General features: G+C 36.0%; 1 protein-coding gene across 1 annotated transcript in view; it reads left to right on the forward strand.

The window, feature by feature from the left end:
* ALG13 (ALG13 UDP-N-acetylglucosaminyltransferase subunit) overlaps positions 1 to 13853 on the forward strand; it is a 61343-nt gene that overhangs the window by 37089 nt on the left and 10401 nt on the right. Inside the window, 5 exon segments of the mRNA XM_032475822.1 lie at positions 161 to 281; positions 2451 to 2483; positions 2580 to 2635; positions 6121 to 6192; positions 7551 to 7716. Coding sequence (XP_032331713.1) covers positions 161 to 281; positions 2451 to 2483; positions 2580 to 2635; positions 6121 to 6192; positions 7551 to 7716 — 448 coding nt within the window.

The raw sequence follows: 13853 nt of genomic DNA on the forward strand, positions 1-13853 counted from the left end.
ACAAATAATTTTGCCTGGATAGTATGGGCTAAAATTTTGTTTTCTTGATCATTATTTCCTCACGTATTTTTGATTCTAATGTAAATTTAAAATATTTATAGCTTTTTCTCTAACTATATAGGGAGGACTGCATGTGTATGTATGTATCTCTTTGGTACAGAATCATGGCGGGCCCTCCACAATGGTTCCTGCTACTTCAAGATACTGTGCTGCAAGGCGAGCACACAGCTCAGGCAAACAGACTTTGAATTCAGAAGAGATTGATGGCCAGAGTGACAATGGTGAGTCAATTACAGTTAAATATTTTTTTTAAGGTGATTGTTGTGGCATTAGCATATCAGGGCTAAAGTTTTGGTTTAGGGGTCTTAGTCTGTTCTGGTAGCTCATTTTGAAAGAGTTATCAGTTCTTGTATCAGAGCTTACTAGGTTTTTGAAGATGTCTTGATATTTTTCAGGACAGACTTTTATTTCTTTAGGCCACTACCTTGTTATAACTTTCAGCTATCCACATGGGTCTTCAGTGAGTTTTGATTTGGTGAGATTTCAGTATGGAAAATACCTATTCCTTATTAGTGAGGCACTATTCATGTTGTCCTCACCATTTGTATAACTACTTGAGGCTTTTCATGTGACTATAATTTTACAAGACTGCTATGAAATAATTTCTTTGCCCAAAGAGATTTACTTGATCTATAAACATTATTATTCTATTCATTGTGTCCTAATGGCCATATACTGTACTAAGTAATTATAATTTAATGTAATACTTAATTCTATCCCTCTGAGGAATGTGATATCCTTATTTTATATATGAGGAAATTGGGTTCAAAGGGTAAATGACATGGTCAAAGTCATATCTTTGGTAAGTGTCAGAGATTTAATTTTTTATAACAGTTTTATTTAGATACAATTTACATATCATAGAACTTGCCTAAAGTGTACAATTCAATGTTTAAAGTACAGTTCAGTGGTTTTTAATATAGTCACAGAGTTACATACGTCACCACAATAAATTTTAGAACATTTTTATCACCCGAAAAAGAAACCCTGTACCCATTAGCAGCATTCCCCATTAGACTCCCCAGCACTCCCTACCCACACCGCCAGCTCTAGGCAATCACCAGTCTGCTTTCTGTCTTAATGGATTTGCCTGTTCTGGACATTTCATATAAAAGGAATCATGCAGTATGTGGTCCTTTGTGACTGGCAGAAATAAATTTTGAATTGGGATTTATCTGACTCTAAAGCCTATGTATGTGCCCTTAATAGTGTTACAGTGCTTCTCATCATGGAGTGTGCTTATTTTTACCATTTTTCTGTGAAATGATGTATGCCTACTGAAACAATTCTGGAGGTATTGGGTGGATTAAGGAGGTGTGAGGCAGTCTGAATGACTTGACTTCCTTATTTTCTTGCTACTTTCTGCTACTTATGTAGAAGAAAATAGATATTTCTAAGAATTTGATGAGAACAAAATATCTAGCACAAGAATGATCTGTGAAGAATTTGTACGTGCATGTGCTTAATTTAAGTATACATACTCTCTGCTCTTTTACTCAGCATGACCCTTTTGTCTTTTACTTTTAGCATGATTGGTACCTTCAGATGTATTGTTCACCTGTAGTGGCATATTCAAAGTAACCAAATCTTTGTTCTCACCTTAAATCCTGCTGTTTGGAAGGGTTACCTGCATGTATGCTTGATTAAGTGATGTGTTTAAGAATCAAATCCAGTTTTCACCTTTAGGGTTTTATTTTATGGAAAACTGTCTAATTGAAGGTTGACTTTCTCTGCATTTCAGTGGTGTAGCAGTCTTAAAGCAAAATACTTCAGTCCACTAAGCCATCCTCTGAGAACAAACTGATGTCAAATGTATTATTTACCTGAAACAGGCTGATAAACAGATGAGACGTGACATATTCCTTCAGTGTTCACCTAAGCAAACTATGGGTTATGCTCAGATTATTTTATAGTCACCATTTACTACATGTCAAACACCGTGCTATGTTCTTTTCACCCCCCTATGAGCTAGGTACTCTTATCCCTGTTTTATAGTGAAGAAATTTAAGCACAAACATTAAATAACCTGCCTAATGTAGTTAATCAGGATTCAAATCTAGACAGTCCTAACTCCAGAACCAGTGAACTTAATTACCATGCTGTACTGCCAGATTAAAAAAATTTGACACAGCTGGGTTTTTCACTTCTGCCTGAACTCTTAAGAACCAAGAGAATTTTCAGAGGAGAAATTTGTACTGTTTACATCCAGTCTCTGGCTTTAATATCTGATTACTAGTATGAAAGCCGAAATCACTTGTCTGAAAGATGTATATACATTTTAGTTTTGAACATATATCCATAATACTTGAGAAAAAGCAAGTGCTGGCCATCTGGCTCTGCTCAGCTAAAAAGCCCTATATAAACACACTTCTGTCTATCGTTTTTTCTAGGGGGATATCATGAAGAATATATTTATCCTTCAGGTCAGTGAGATCTAGATAAAATCTGATATTCATTGTTTATAAAATTTCAGACTATAAAATAATGCTCATTATTTTTACTTTGGCTGTATCCTCTAGAACCAGACTATGAAACTTCAGGTGTTTATAGCACAACTGAATCTACAGCAAACTTGGTAGGTATTTAATAATAATGGCAAACACATACAGCTCCTTTGTAGTAGGGTACTGTTTTAAGAGCTATACATATAAATGTATTTAAATCAGAATGATCTATGAGATAATTAGGACATCATTCCCATTTTGTAGATGAAGAAATTGAGACTCCAGTCAAGTAACTTATCCAAGATAACACCCCTTTCTGGAAATTAATCCAGAGATATTCCTAATATGTGTTGATAGAAGAAATTTGAACATTGGCGGTGGTGATTTTTTAGAGGATTTTGTGATTTTTCTATCAGTACGAATAGGCCATAAATCTCAGTATTTTAACAAAAATTTACTTCTTGGTTATGCTACATGTCCAGTGGACGTCAACAGGAGGGCTCTGCTCAGGGACTTAGGCTGATGGAAGTTCCATTCATGATTGCCAAGGCAAGAAACAAAAGGTAGTGAATGGTGCACTGGCTCTTACAGCTTCTACCTGGAGATGACACATATCACTTTCTTTTCCATTTCTTTTTATTTGGCCAGAGCGTATTCTACTTGAAAACTCTAACTTATCTGTGCCTGTAAGTCAAAAAGTTGGAAATAGTTTAACAGCATTAAGGACTACAACTGTCAATGGAAACTCCCTCCCACAGGCAAAATACTTCTGCCTCAAGGGAGGCAACCCCCAAATCCCCTTCAGTGTAGTTAAACTCAGGGCCCAAGGATTCTGGGAAATGTATAATACTCTCTATTTTGGGTTCAGACGTGGTTCCTTTTGATTTGGAAGCCTAAAACCAAAGATACAAAGTTATTTACCCCCTATACACTCAATTTACAATGGTATAGCAGGGACTAAAAAAATTGCAGTAGAAATTCCCACTCAAATCCAGGAAAAATGGGAGAAACAACTACTGGCCTGTAGCAATGCTGACATCATGAAGGACTGACATTGTGAGGGCCCCCATCCTAGGCATGGGGACCGTTCCCTGGAGAGGCTCCTTTGTTCACTGTTTTCTGGGGCTCTTGATTACTCTAAGGCACTTCCTTCCTTGGCCATATTTGAAGTAGGCATTGGAGAATAATCCTTTTTGGCAGCTGAGCTTTCTCAGCTTGCTTCTTACTCATAGAAAATTAAGGGCCCAAGGGTTGTTTTATCTCAGTTGGATGGTTTTAGTTCTGCTCGTGGTTTCTTTGGCTATGTGATTAATTTACTGTGCTGCTTCTCTAATTCCTACTAGTTTCATGTACCAATAGCCATACTGACAATTTTTTAATAAATATACTACTTAGATTTGCTATAACTCTTTGCATTCTTATCCCTATCTCTCTCTATACTTGATTGCAAATACCTTGAGCTTATCAGGCATTGATGGAAGAGCCATACCTTTGGACGCTTTTCCATGAGTCATTTTGTCCAAGTGCAAGGATTCACTGGATGTTAGATCCTTATTTTTACTCTTGCTTTGAGATATCTGAATGCAATCATATTTTAGCAATGATTTGATTCTTCCTTTGAGGCTGAATTTTAATTGCTCTTTGTTGTTCAAAGCACTTATCAGTTTCATCTTTTACAGTTTTGGGTTGAAGCACTTGCCTCTTCAAACTCTATAAGTCCCAGTATTCAAGGATTCTGTTCCCTTTCATTCCTGCCCAAAACTACTTTTCTATACACATCTGTCTTAAAATACCTTGCTAAACTCTGCCAGCAGTAATCAAAACAAAAAACTAACATTCTGTTTTACAAACCTCTTCCCCTAAGAGCTACAAGTTCATAATCTCTTTCTCAAGTAAGGTTTTTGTTACAGCAGCACCCTAGTTTTAGTTACCAATTGCTGTTTCAATTAAGCTAGGTTATGCTGCAGCAACAATCCCCCAGCAGCTTGACACAGGAGAGTTGTTCTTGCTAATGTTACAGGTTCAGTGCAGTGCAGGTTTGTAACAGGACTTTGTCCGTAAAAGTCACTCAGGGACCCAGGCTGATGGACACGTGTTTTCACAATCACATTGGCGGAACTGAAGATAGGAAAATTAAACACTGGCTCTCAATATTTCTGCTCATGTTTTATTGGACAAACAAGTCACATGGCCATACCTAACTTTAGATGAGGCCAGGAAGAGCAACCTACCATGTACCCAGAAGGAGAACTGGAATATTTGTGAAGAAGTTGAATGACTACCCTCTATTCCTTAACTGTGATTAATCTTAACTTTGACAGCTTAATGTACTAAATTCTTGTTTTTACTGTTTAGGCAGTACATCTTAGGAAGGTGAAGAAAACTGATTTGTAATTCTCTTCCCCTTATTTCTCCTTCCTTTCCCTTGCCTCTGCTAGAGAAATAGTTTTTCCTTTCACTCTGTCATTACTGTTCTCATATCACAGTGCTTTTTATACCATCTCTTGATATAGCCACCCAAGTTGAGAAAGCAAGTAAAAATCTCACCTTCAGGGATGACAAGAATAGACACTTTCTGTCCCTTTAATATCACTTGTCACACATTCCTTTTTGTTCTGAACTTAGTTTATCATACATCCCCAGTAGCTTTCAATCTCTTCATGATGTGCTCCACTCCCACTCCCCAGTCACAAAATCCATACAGATTCTAATTTTTTTCACAGCATTCTGAGGGAAGAGGACAGATGCAGGACTTAAAGATTTCCAGACACAGGGCTTTCTAAAAAACATGAACATTTATTCTTACTTATTTCCATGCCCAACTCTCAACCAAATCCTTCTTTAGAATTGTTTGGCATTCACACTGGGCCTTCTGAGCCAGGGCTAAAGTTTGCATTTGGGCAGGTCCTTTGGCTGTACTGGAAAACAAAGTTTAGAAACATGTAATCTTAGGCCCATGTTAAATTGGGCTCATCTTTGTCACAGGGTGGTTCCTCTTGTTTCCTGTGATTACTTCCCCTGAGTCCCTCTTGTATTCTTACTATTAGTACCAATTTCTGCTGCTGGTTCATTTTTCTGTCATGACAATCTGTCATGCATCATTCTGATTCTTTTAAAATCATTTTTATTTTCACAAAGACAAGGTCTTGAGCCAAAGGGGAATGGTGTTTGGATTATACTACATTCTGTTTAGATACGATGCAGCTGACCAACCAGTTATCCATCCTTGTCCCTAGCTATGTCTTTAGATGGAATGCTTTCTTTTAGTAACACTGTTGCTGACCCTACTGATTGTGAAGTTTTTAAGGCAAGAGAGGCCACTAAGAAAGTGTTTATATTACAATCCTCTGTTACACTGTAGTGTCTGCATTGGAACTAGAGTTGGATATGATCAGGGTTTCTGTAGATAGGAGATAAGAACAATCATGTAAGTTAGGCACTAGAATGATACCTTTTGGAGCGTTATCGTAGTAGTCACTTCCGAATTTGAATACTTTCATGATAGATCACTTTCGCTTAATTTCAGGAGATTTTGAAACGTAGCAGATCTTTTATTGATGTGTTGTGTGGTTTCTTGATTTCCCCTTATTCAACTGTATTTCTGTATTCATTAAAGTCTCTTCAGGATAGAAGACCATGTTCTATGTCTCCTCAGGACACAGTTACCTCATACAACTACCCCCATAAGGTAATCTTTATAGTTTTATTTAGCAGTCAGTTGCAACGGTCTAAACAGAGGAAAGTGAATTTTTTGTTCTCTGTGCCCTTCATCATACTTCAGAGAAGCTGCTTATTCCTGTCTTAAGTATTATTGTACTTTCTGATGCCTGGCACAGTAATTAGTAAATTCAGTCAACAAATTGATTGAGCATCTACTGTGTTTCAGACACTGTTCTGTGTGCTGGTGTCAGACTACTCATGGTCAGTCTACTCTGAACCTCTGATATAATGAGTGAGTTAATATAAATTACCTGTCAAGTGTATGTCATTTACTGAAACTTAAACGTAAAGCTGTCCTGTAGAATGGGAAGCTGGCATCAAAAAGGTAGCTGGACTGGAATTTGACACAACATTGTAAAATGATTATAACTCAATAAAAAAATGTTAAAAAAAAAAAGGTAGCCGAAACCGTATAAATGAATAATGAATAAGATCATCCTGGGGAAGGGATGAGATTGAGAAGAGCCTCTAGAACAGAGCCTGTGGATCACCAAATTTTAGAAAATGGGTGGAGAAGTATAGCCAAGGAGGAAGGAAAAGCGGGAAAGTATATAATTATAGGAGCCCTAGGAAGAGAATGTTTCAAGGAACAGTCAAGTATCAGTTGCAGCCAAGTGGTCAAGCAGCATAAGGACTAACACGAGTCTACTACAATTGTTACTATGGAGACCACTGTGACTTTGAATACAGTTTCTGAGGACCAGAGAGGGTAATAGCCACATTGCAGTGGGTAATAAGAAAATGGAGACTGCAGTGAGGACAGTGTGTTCAAGAAGGCTGTTATCATTTATTGAACATCTCTCTGTGCACAGCCCTGTAGTGTGTGCTGTGGCATAATCAGAAAAACAAATTGCAGTCTCATCAAGTTTTTTAAAAAAAGGAGAAAAGTACCTTTTCTGTTTAAAAAAAAGTGTGTATATGTGTGGAGAAATGTATATGTATGTAAAAATAAATATATAGTATAAATCTCTGGATAATGGTGCAAGAAACCCAGAGGTTACCTGTTTGGGGAGGGAGGAGCTAGTTAGATGAAAGACAGGGGTTGGAGGGAAACTTCATTGCATACAATTTCATACTTTAGTTTTGAATCATGTTAATGTATTACTTTTCAGGAAAATATTAAAGGAAAAAATTTAAGCTCTCAAAGTAATCTGGGGTCTTCTAAAAGAAATAACCTAATCTTCTTATATTGGGTTTACATAAAGATTGACTTCTCAGTGTTTCAGTTATCAAAATAATATTTCCTGAAATTTAGGATCAGATAAGAGACTAATATTGTATGAGAAACCAAACTTAAGAATTCTGAACTTTCTTCCACGCTTACAGGTGATGGTAAATTCCGCAGCAATTGCAGCTTCCTGTGCCAATAATGTTCCAGCTCCAGTCTTACCTAACTGTGCAGCAGCTAATCAAGCTGGTAGTACTGCTTCAGTTTCCTCACAGAATGCCATACAGCCTCTCTTTGTGTCTCCACTTACACAAGGCAGGCCAGGTAGGTTATTAGTGACTGCTTACTTTGGAAGCCTCTTTTCCTATTCATGAACATGCACATAAAACAGTTCTAGTGGTTAGATAGGATTATTTTCATCTCCAGTATTTAATTTGTTTAACCTACTTAATAAAGTATGTTCTGTAGTTGAGGAATCCATGAGATTTGAGAGCCATGTTTTTGATTTTTTTTCTTGCAAATTTGGCTTTGATATGATTTCAGAACTATCATTTTGCTACCCCATTAACAATTTAGAGGACTTGTACTAGTTTTTCAAACTGTAATTTTGGACACATTTTTGAACTTATCTATGAGCTTTGAGGTACTGATAGTACCGATTTGTGAAGTGATTGTGGAATTCCAATGAGTTAATTATAATTTGAAATTCTCAGCAGAATTCTGGGAAAGTGGTGGCAGCAATAGCATAGGTTTTTAGTGTGTGTCCCCAAATAAAAATGGAAATAACAAAACCAAAACCCAGGGACAATGCTTACAACAAAACTAGGTGACAGGGTATCCCCATGAACTCCAAAATTTAAGTAGGTAGGGACAAATCACCAGTCACAAGACCTGCATGCTATCAGGGTCTATGCGGGAGCAAGAAGACAAAAGCATCAGGAATGTTGTCTATAGACCTGAGAACAGAAGAACCCCAAAAGAGCTAATAAGAATTCACTGGAAAGTGGGGCAGCCAATTTGGAAGGAGCAGCTAAGACTGGGAAAGGATCTGACCTCTTCACTACTAGGTGAGTGCTTTGGGTATATGATAAAGGGACTGAAGAGCTTGGAACAGTTTGGCCCCTAAGAACTCTCAAAACTGACCTGTCAGGGCTCCTTTTTAGGATAATATTCTTCACTGGGGAGAAAGTGCTAGGAGTGGAATCATAATTGATGAGAATAGGGAAGAGAGCAGGTCCAGACTAAAGTTCAGGAGAAAAGAGACAAGGAATCCTAGAAGCAGTCATGTTTTTAAGCACTACACAAAAGCCACAGAGAGCCCTATGAAGTTAGAAGAGCTTTCTTGTATTTCACCTCATTTTAAAGTTCATGAAAAAAATTTCATATAAAAATGAACAAAAGAAAAGTACTGAGGTCAAATCATATACAAAGATGTTTTAAGGGGGAAAAAAGCAGAATAACACCCCATAGACGATAAAAACATGTCAGAAATGTGCATGCTAAATAGAACTTAAAATAACCAAACCAACAACTATTTCAAACTGAGGTAAAAACATTAATAAAATAATACAAAATATTGAAAAATAACAAATCAGAATTAGAAAAACTCAGATGAGTTGACTGAACTCAGGAAAGCATTAGAAATGGAAGAAAGTCATTTTGGTAATGAAAACTAAACTATAAAGAACATGATCAAATATATATGGCAAGGGAAAGATGTAAGAAAGAGGGGAAATCGAAAATGAAGAAAATGAAGAGAAGGGTTCAAAAGTGACATACTGAAGTTCGGCAAAGGATATCAGATATTAATAGAAGTTCCTGAAGAAGAAAACCAAAGTAAGGGAAAAGAATAAATACTAATAACTATAATTCAGAAATCTTTCCTGAAATTAAAACTTTAGAACTACATACTGAAACAGCACTCTGCATACCTGAGATTATTGAGCCAGAACAACCAGCGCTGGGATATTCTAGTAAAACGACTAGGCTTGAAAGAAAAAGGAAGTCTTTTGATTGTCTAAATGACAAAGCCTATGGAGTATATAAAAATAAAATGATAATCATTGAACTTTGACAGCAATGCTTCATGCTAGAAGAAAATGGAGTAACGTTTAAGGTAATGAAAGAATGTGTGAACCAAAGATTTTATATCCAAACTGATTTTCAAGCTTAAAGGGTAATGTATAAGAATTCAGAGAATATTATTCACATGAGCCCTTCCTGAAGAATCTACCAAAGATACGCTGTGAAGTAAGATAATCACTCGCCGCATATGGCACTGTAAATTTTAATTAATTATGATTAAATGAAGTAAATCTTCTGTTGCTCTTTCACACTAACCACATACCAAGTGCTCAAAGCCACATATGGCTAGTGTCTACTATATGGGACAGCAAGATACAGAATATTTCTGCTATCACAGAAAGTTGTATTAGATGGATAACAGTGTATTAGAGAATGTGTTTTGACTTTTAGACCACGAAAACAATGAGAGACATCAACATAAGACCTGATCGTAAGTGTGAAATACATAGCTACACAAAATGAGGGCTGAGAGGTTGATAATATACTATGTAAAAGCCTTATGTTTGGACACTGTACATATAGTATAGCTATTTCTTTTTAATGGGAGAATTGAGAGACCACGTGCTGAGCATTTTTTTTGATGCTTTCAATAATCACAGGTTCTTTTATTTAGATACTCAGATTGTTATTCTGAGATTGTAATGTTGGCTAAAACAAGTGAGTATGGGATATTAGTTTTATCCCCTGTGTCCTTGCAAACCAGGATCTCAGTATGGAAGAAAAGAAATACAGATGTACTAAAGAGGCCAAGGAAAAGCTTTTATGGCCTCATATTTGAATTGAAAGTATCAATAGGAACTTGAGGTATTTTATCTTTAAATTTGTTTATTTCCTAGCTCTGTCCACTGAAAAGGGCTAGAAATAATGATGATCCTTAGCACTCAGTTTGTGGTATTGAAATACCATTTCTCACTTTAAAAAAACCAAACACCTTTCTGGAGAAATGTTTGGTTCCAGGTCTGGGTAGGAGATGTTCAAGATGAGCCTGGGTCATCTTGTCATGCCAGATAACAGGGAAGCTATCAAACAGTACTGGGGTCATGTCAGAAGGACTCAGGAGCCATCTTGAAGTGGTTCCTGCTGGCCAAAGATGGAAGATGGAACAGTTTGAGCTTCAACAATGATAATTACAATAGACTGGAACATATCAAATATATTAAATTTAAAAGTTCTCATGATACTTAAAAAATTGGTTCCCTTGGTATTAACAGATACAAACTACATAAAATAGATAAGCAACAAAGATTTACTGTATATAGCACAGGGAACTATATTCAGTATCTTGTAATAATCTGTAATGGAAAAATAATCTGAAAAAATATGTATAATATAAAACTGAAAAAAGTGATTCCCTTAATTGAATGATAGGAAACAAGTTCACTTTTCTTGAAAACTGGAAAATAAAGTGAAAGAATCAAGTATTTATCCTGTCTTATATGAACTGTCCTGCTGAGTAACTGAATAGTAGCGGGAAAATATTTAAGTATTCTGATCAGTGAAGAAGAAGTGGCAGAATATAATCATTGTGCAGTCATTACTGAATGTTGATGAGTATTAAACAGCAATGGCTGTGGAGATCGCAAAGATAGACATTACTTTTAGATGTATCAAAGGAGTCAACCCCAAGTCTGATCCAGTCTTCTGGATCTAGCTGCCTATTTGCAGGAAATACAAGAGCCTGTTGAAATGCACCATGAATATATAATCAGCCAACTCTAGACTGGGAAACCCCACAGGTCAAGGGTATAGATTCTTTAAAAGAAAAATTGAAATGAGAAGAATGGAGAAAGGACCAATAGGTTGAAAGAGATTCAATATATCAACTTTAAAAAACTGTCCAGGGGTGCTCATTTGGGTGACAAAACTCTTAAAACTACAAAGAAGTGATTACTATGAAAGTCAGGATAATAGTTAATTATGGTGGGAGGAAGAGGAGCATGATTGGGATGGGGTGCATGGAAATTTTCTGGAATGACTGGCAAAGTTTTCTTTCTTAACCTGGATAGCATCCACCTGAAAATAATTCATTCGATTTGTTTTCTGTATCTGTTTTATTTATAATTTAGAAATTAAGTGCTTAATCACAGTGCCTGGAACAAAACATGCAATATATATATTCATTAAACACCATAAACATTTTTCATTGGAAATGTTAACGTAGACCCTGGTTTTACTACTTTGTGCTAATTATAAGGGAAAACGTTAGCTGTCTGCTTCCAGCAAATGTCTGAGCTTAAGAACAAGTGACAAGTGAGTCAAGCATTGTAATGCCTCATTTATGTAGAATCATTGAAAGTTTATCCTTTAAATGCCAGATTTGTGTTTTTTATAAATATTTCTAAAAATGTATACTGCCTTCATTTTACTTTTTGTTAAGTCATTTGTGAACCTCAGTTATAACTCTACTAGGTAATGGCTGCTCTTTATCATTCCTGTCAGTCCTCTAGATGAAACAACTCATGTTTTCCATTGTTATTCTTGTGTCTATCTGGTAGCCCCATCCCATCCTTCTTTAAGTTACTTTCTATCTGCCAGGTAACTAGATGCCATGATTGATTTTATTATGAGTGTCCTCATAAGGCATTAAATCCTGTTAACTGAGGGTTTTAGTAACTGTTTTGGACTGCTTTTGCCCAGGCTAGAACTAGTGGCTCACTTGCTCGGGATGCAAGGTTTAAGGGAGTGTCAAAAAAACCCACAACGATCAAAATAAATAATACTTCAGTGAACTATTTAAAAAACAAAGATCAATGCAGAAAAATCCATGAAAAACAAAGTACCAAAATTTTAAATAAAGACAGTAACTGGGCCAGGCTTAGGGTGAGTGAGGCACTCACTTTTGGGGTCATGCAAGTGCAGGCTTGGAGCCTGTCTTTTATAATTTTGATACTTTCTGTATCATGGGTTTTTATTGCTGTTGTTGCTTTAATTTTGTGGCCCTTTAAATTTCACACCTCACTGCACCCTAGTCCCAGCCCTGCCCTTTGATCTCTAGAGAAGTCGGGTCTTACTATATATATTCATGTTGTCTTCTGAAATGTCCTGAAGCAGACTGCAGCTACATGGACAGGGGGAAATAAGCTTTTTGAATGTGTTTCATTGGTTTCCATTAATATTTTAGAAAAATTTGCTTCCATTGTCCTGGGTCCATCCCTTGAACTATACTATACCTGTTAAGCCCATAGAGCCCCGTTAAATCTTCGAATTAGGTGCTCATGCATCTCTAGGGCACCTGGGGATTTTAAAAGCTTTTTCTTATGGAGCTTATTGTAATATGCATTTTAAAAGGAAGGTGAATTCAGACAGAGTAACCTCCAAATTTCTTCTACCGTTGATTTTCTCAGGCCCATGAGAACTTACATAGCTACCTCTATGTCTAGTAGTAGGTTTTTACCTAATAATCATAAATACATTCTACTGTCTTTAGCTAATTGAACTTACTCAGTTTGCTTTTTAAAAAATGGTGTGATTTGAGTGCCAGTTTAAAAGGAGTGAGAGTGGAGCTTTGTTGAAGCCATTATTTTATAGGCAACAAATCCATAAAGTCTAAAGAGCATTTGGAGATGTTCTAAAATTACTCTTTTAAAACTGTAAAAGTAGAGATTTCTACACATAAGGCAAAACTCCAAAACAGTTATTTGAGTAAGTGTTTAAAATTTACTGTTTTAATTTAGATACAGTAAAATTCATTTTTTGGTGCCCTGGGTTTTGACAGTGCATAGTTGTGTAACCACCACCACAATCATGAGAGAACAGTTTTATCACTCTAAAAGAGTTGTTTATCAAGTTTTAAATCACCCTAAGACATAGATCTCCTATTAGTATTAGCCTGTGACTGTATAAAGGATATAGATAAATGTATTGTTAGAATTTATGTTGATGAATGAAAGCAATGTGGATTACTTCTAATACTTAGCCTTAAATTCCTCTTGCTAAATTACCAAAATAACAAATTCAGCTTGTGTGGACTGTTCCTGTACTAAACTAAGCGTTCTGAAATTCTCAATTAAACCTTTACTGAACAATGAGACTAAACTTTCTATACTTCTCAGGGATAAAATTATAATGCAGGTGACACAGTGGTAAGATTTAGTGCTTGAATTTCTAAATCAGCTAAAATGTTCAATTAAACATGAAGGATTGTGTCATTCATCTTTCAAAAAATTTAATAAATTTATTTAGCATACTATGTATATATGGAGATACTTATTTTCACTAGATTGGAACCACATTGTTTCCTTTATTATCATAGAGGAATATATTGATACTTAAACATAATTGTATTTGAATTTCTTATGTCAAAAACTGTGAAGCTCCTAAATGAGTATTATTTTTAAACTATAATAACACTTATAGAAAGTTAAAGGGATAAGATA

This window comes from Camelus ferus, chromosome X (genome assembly GCF_009834535.1).
Source record: "Camelus ferus isolate YT-003-E chromosome X, BCGSAC_Cfer_1.0, whole genome shotgun sequence".
In the NCBI taxonomy this organism is placed as follows: domain Eukaryota; kingdom Metazoa; phylum Chordata; class Mammalia; order Artiodactyla; family Camelidae; genus Camelus; species Camelus ferus.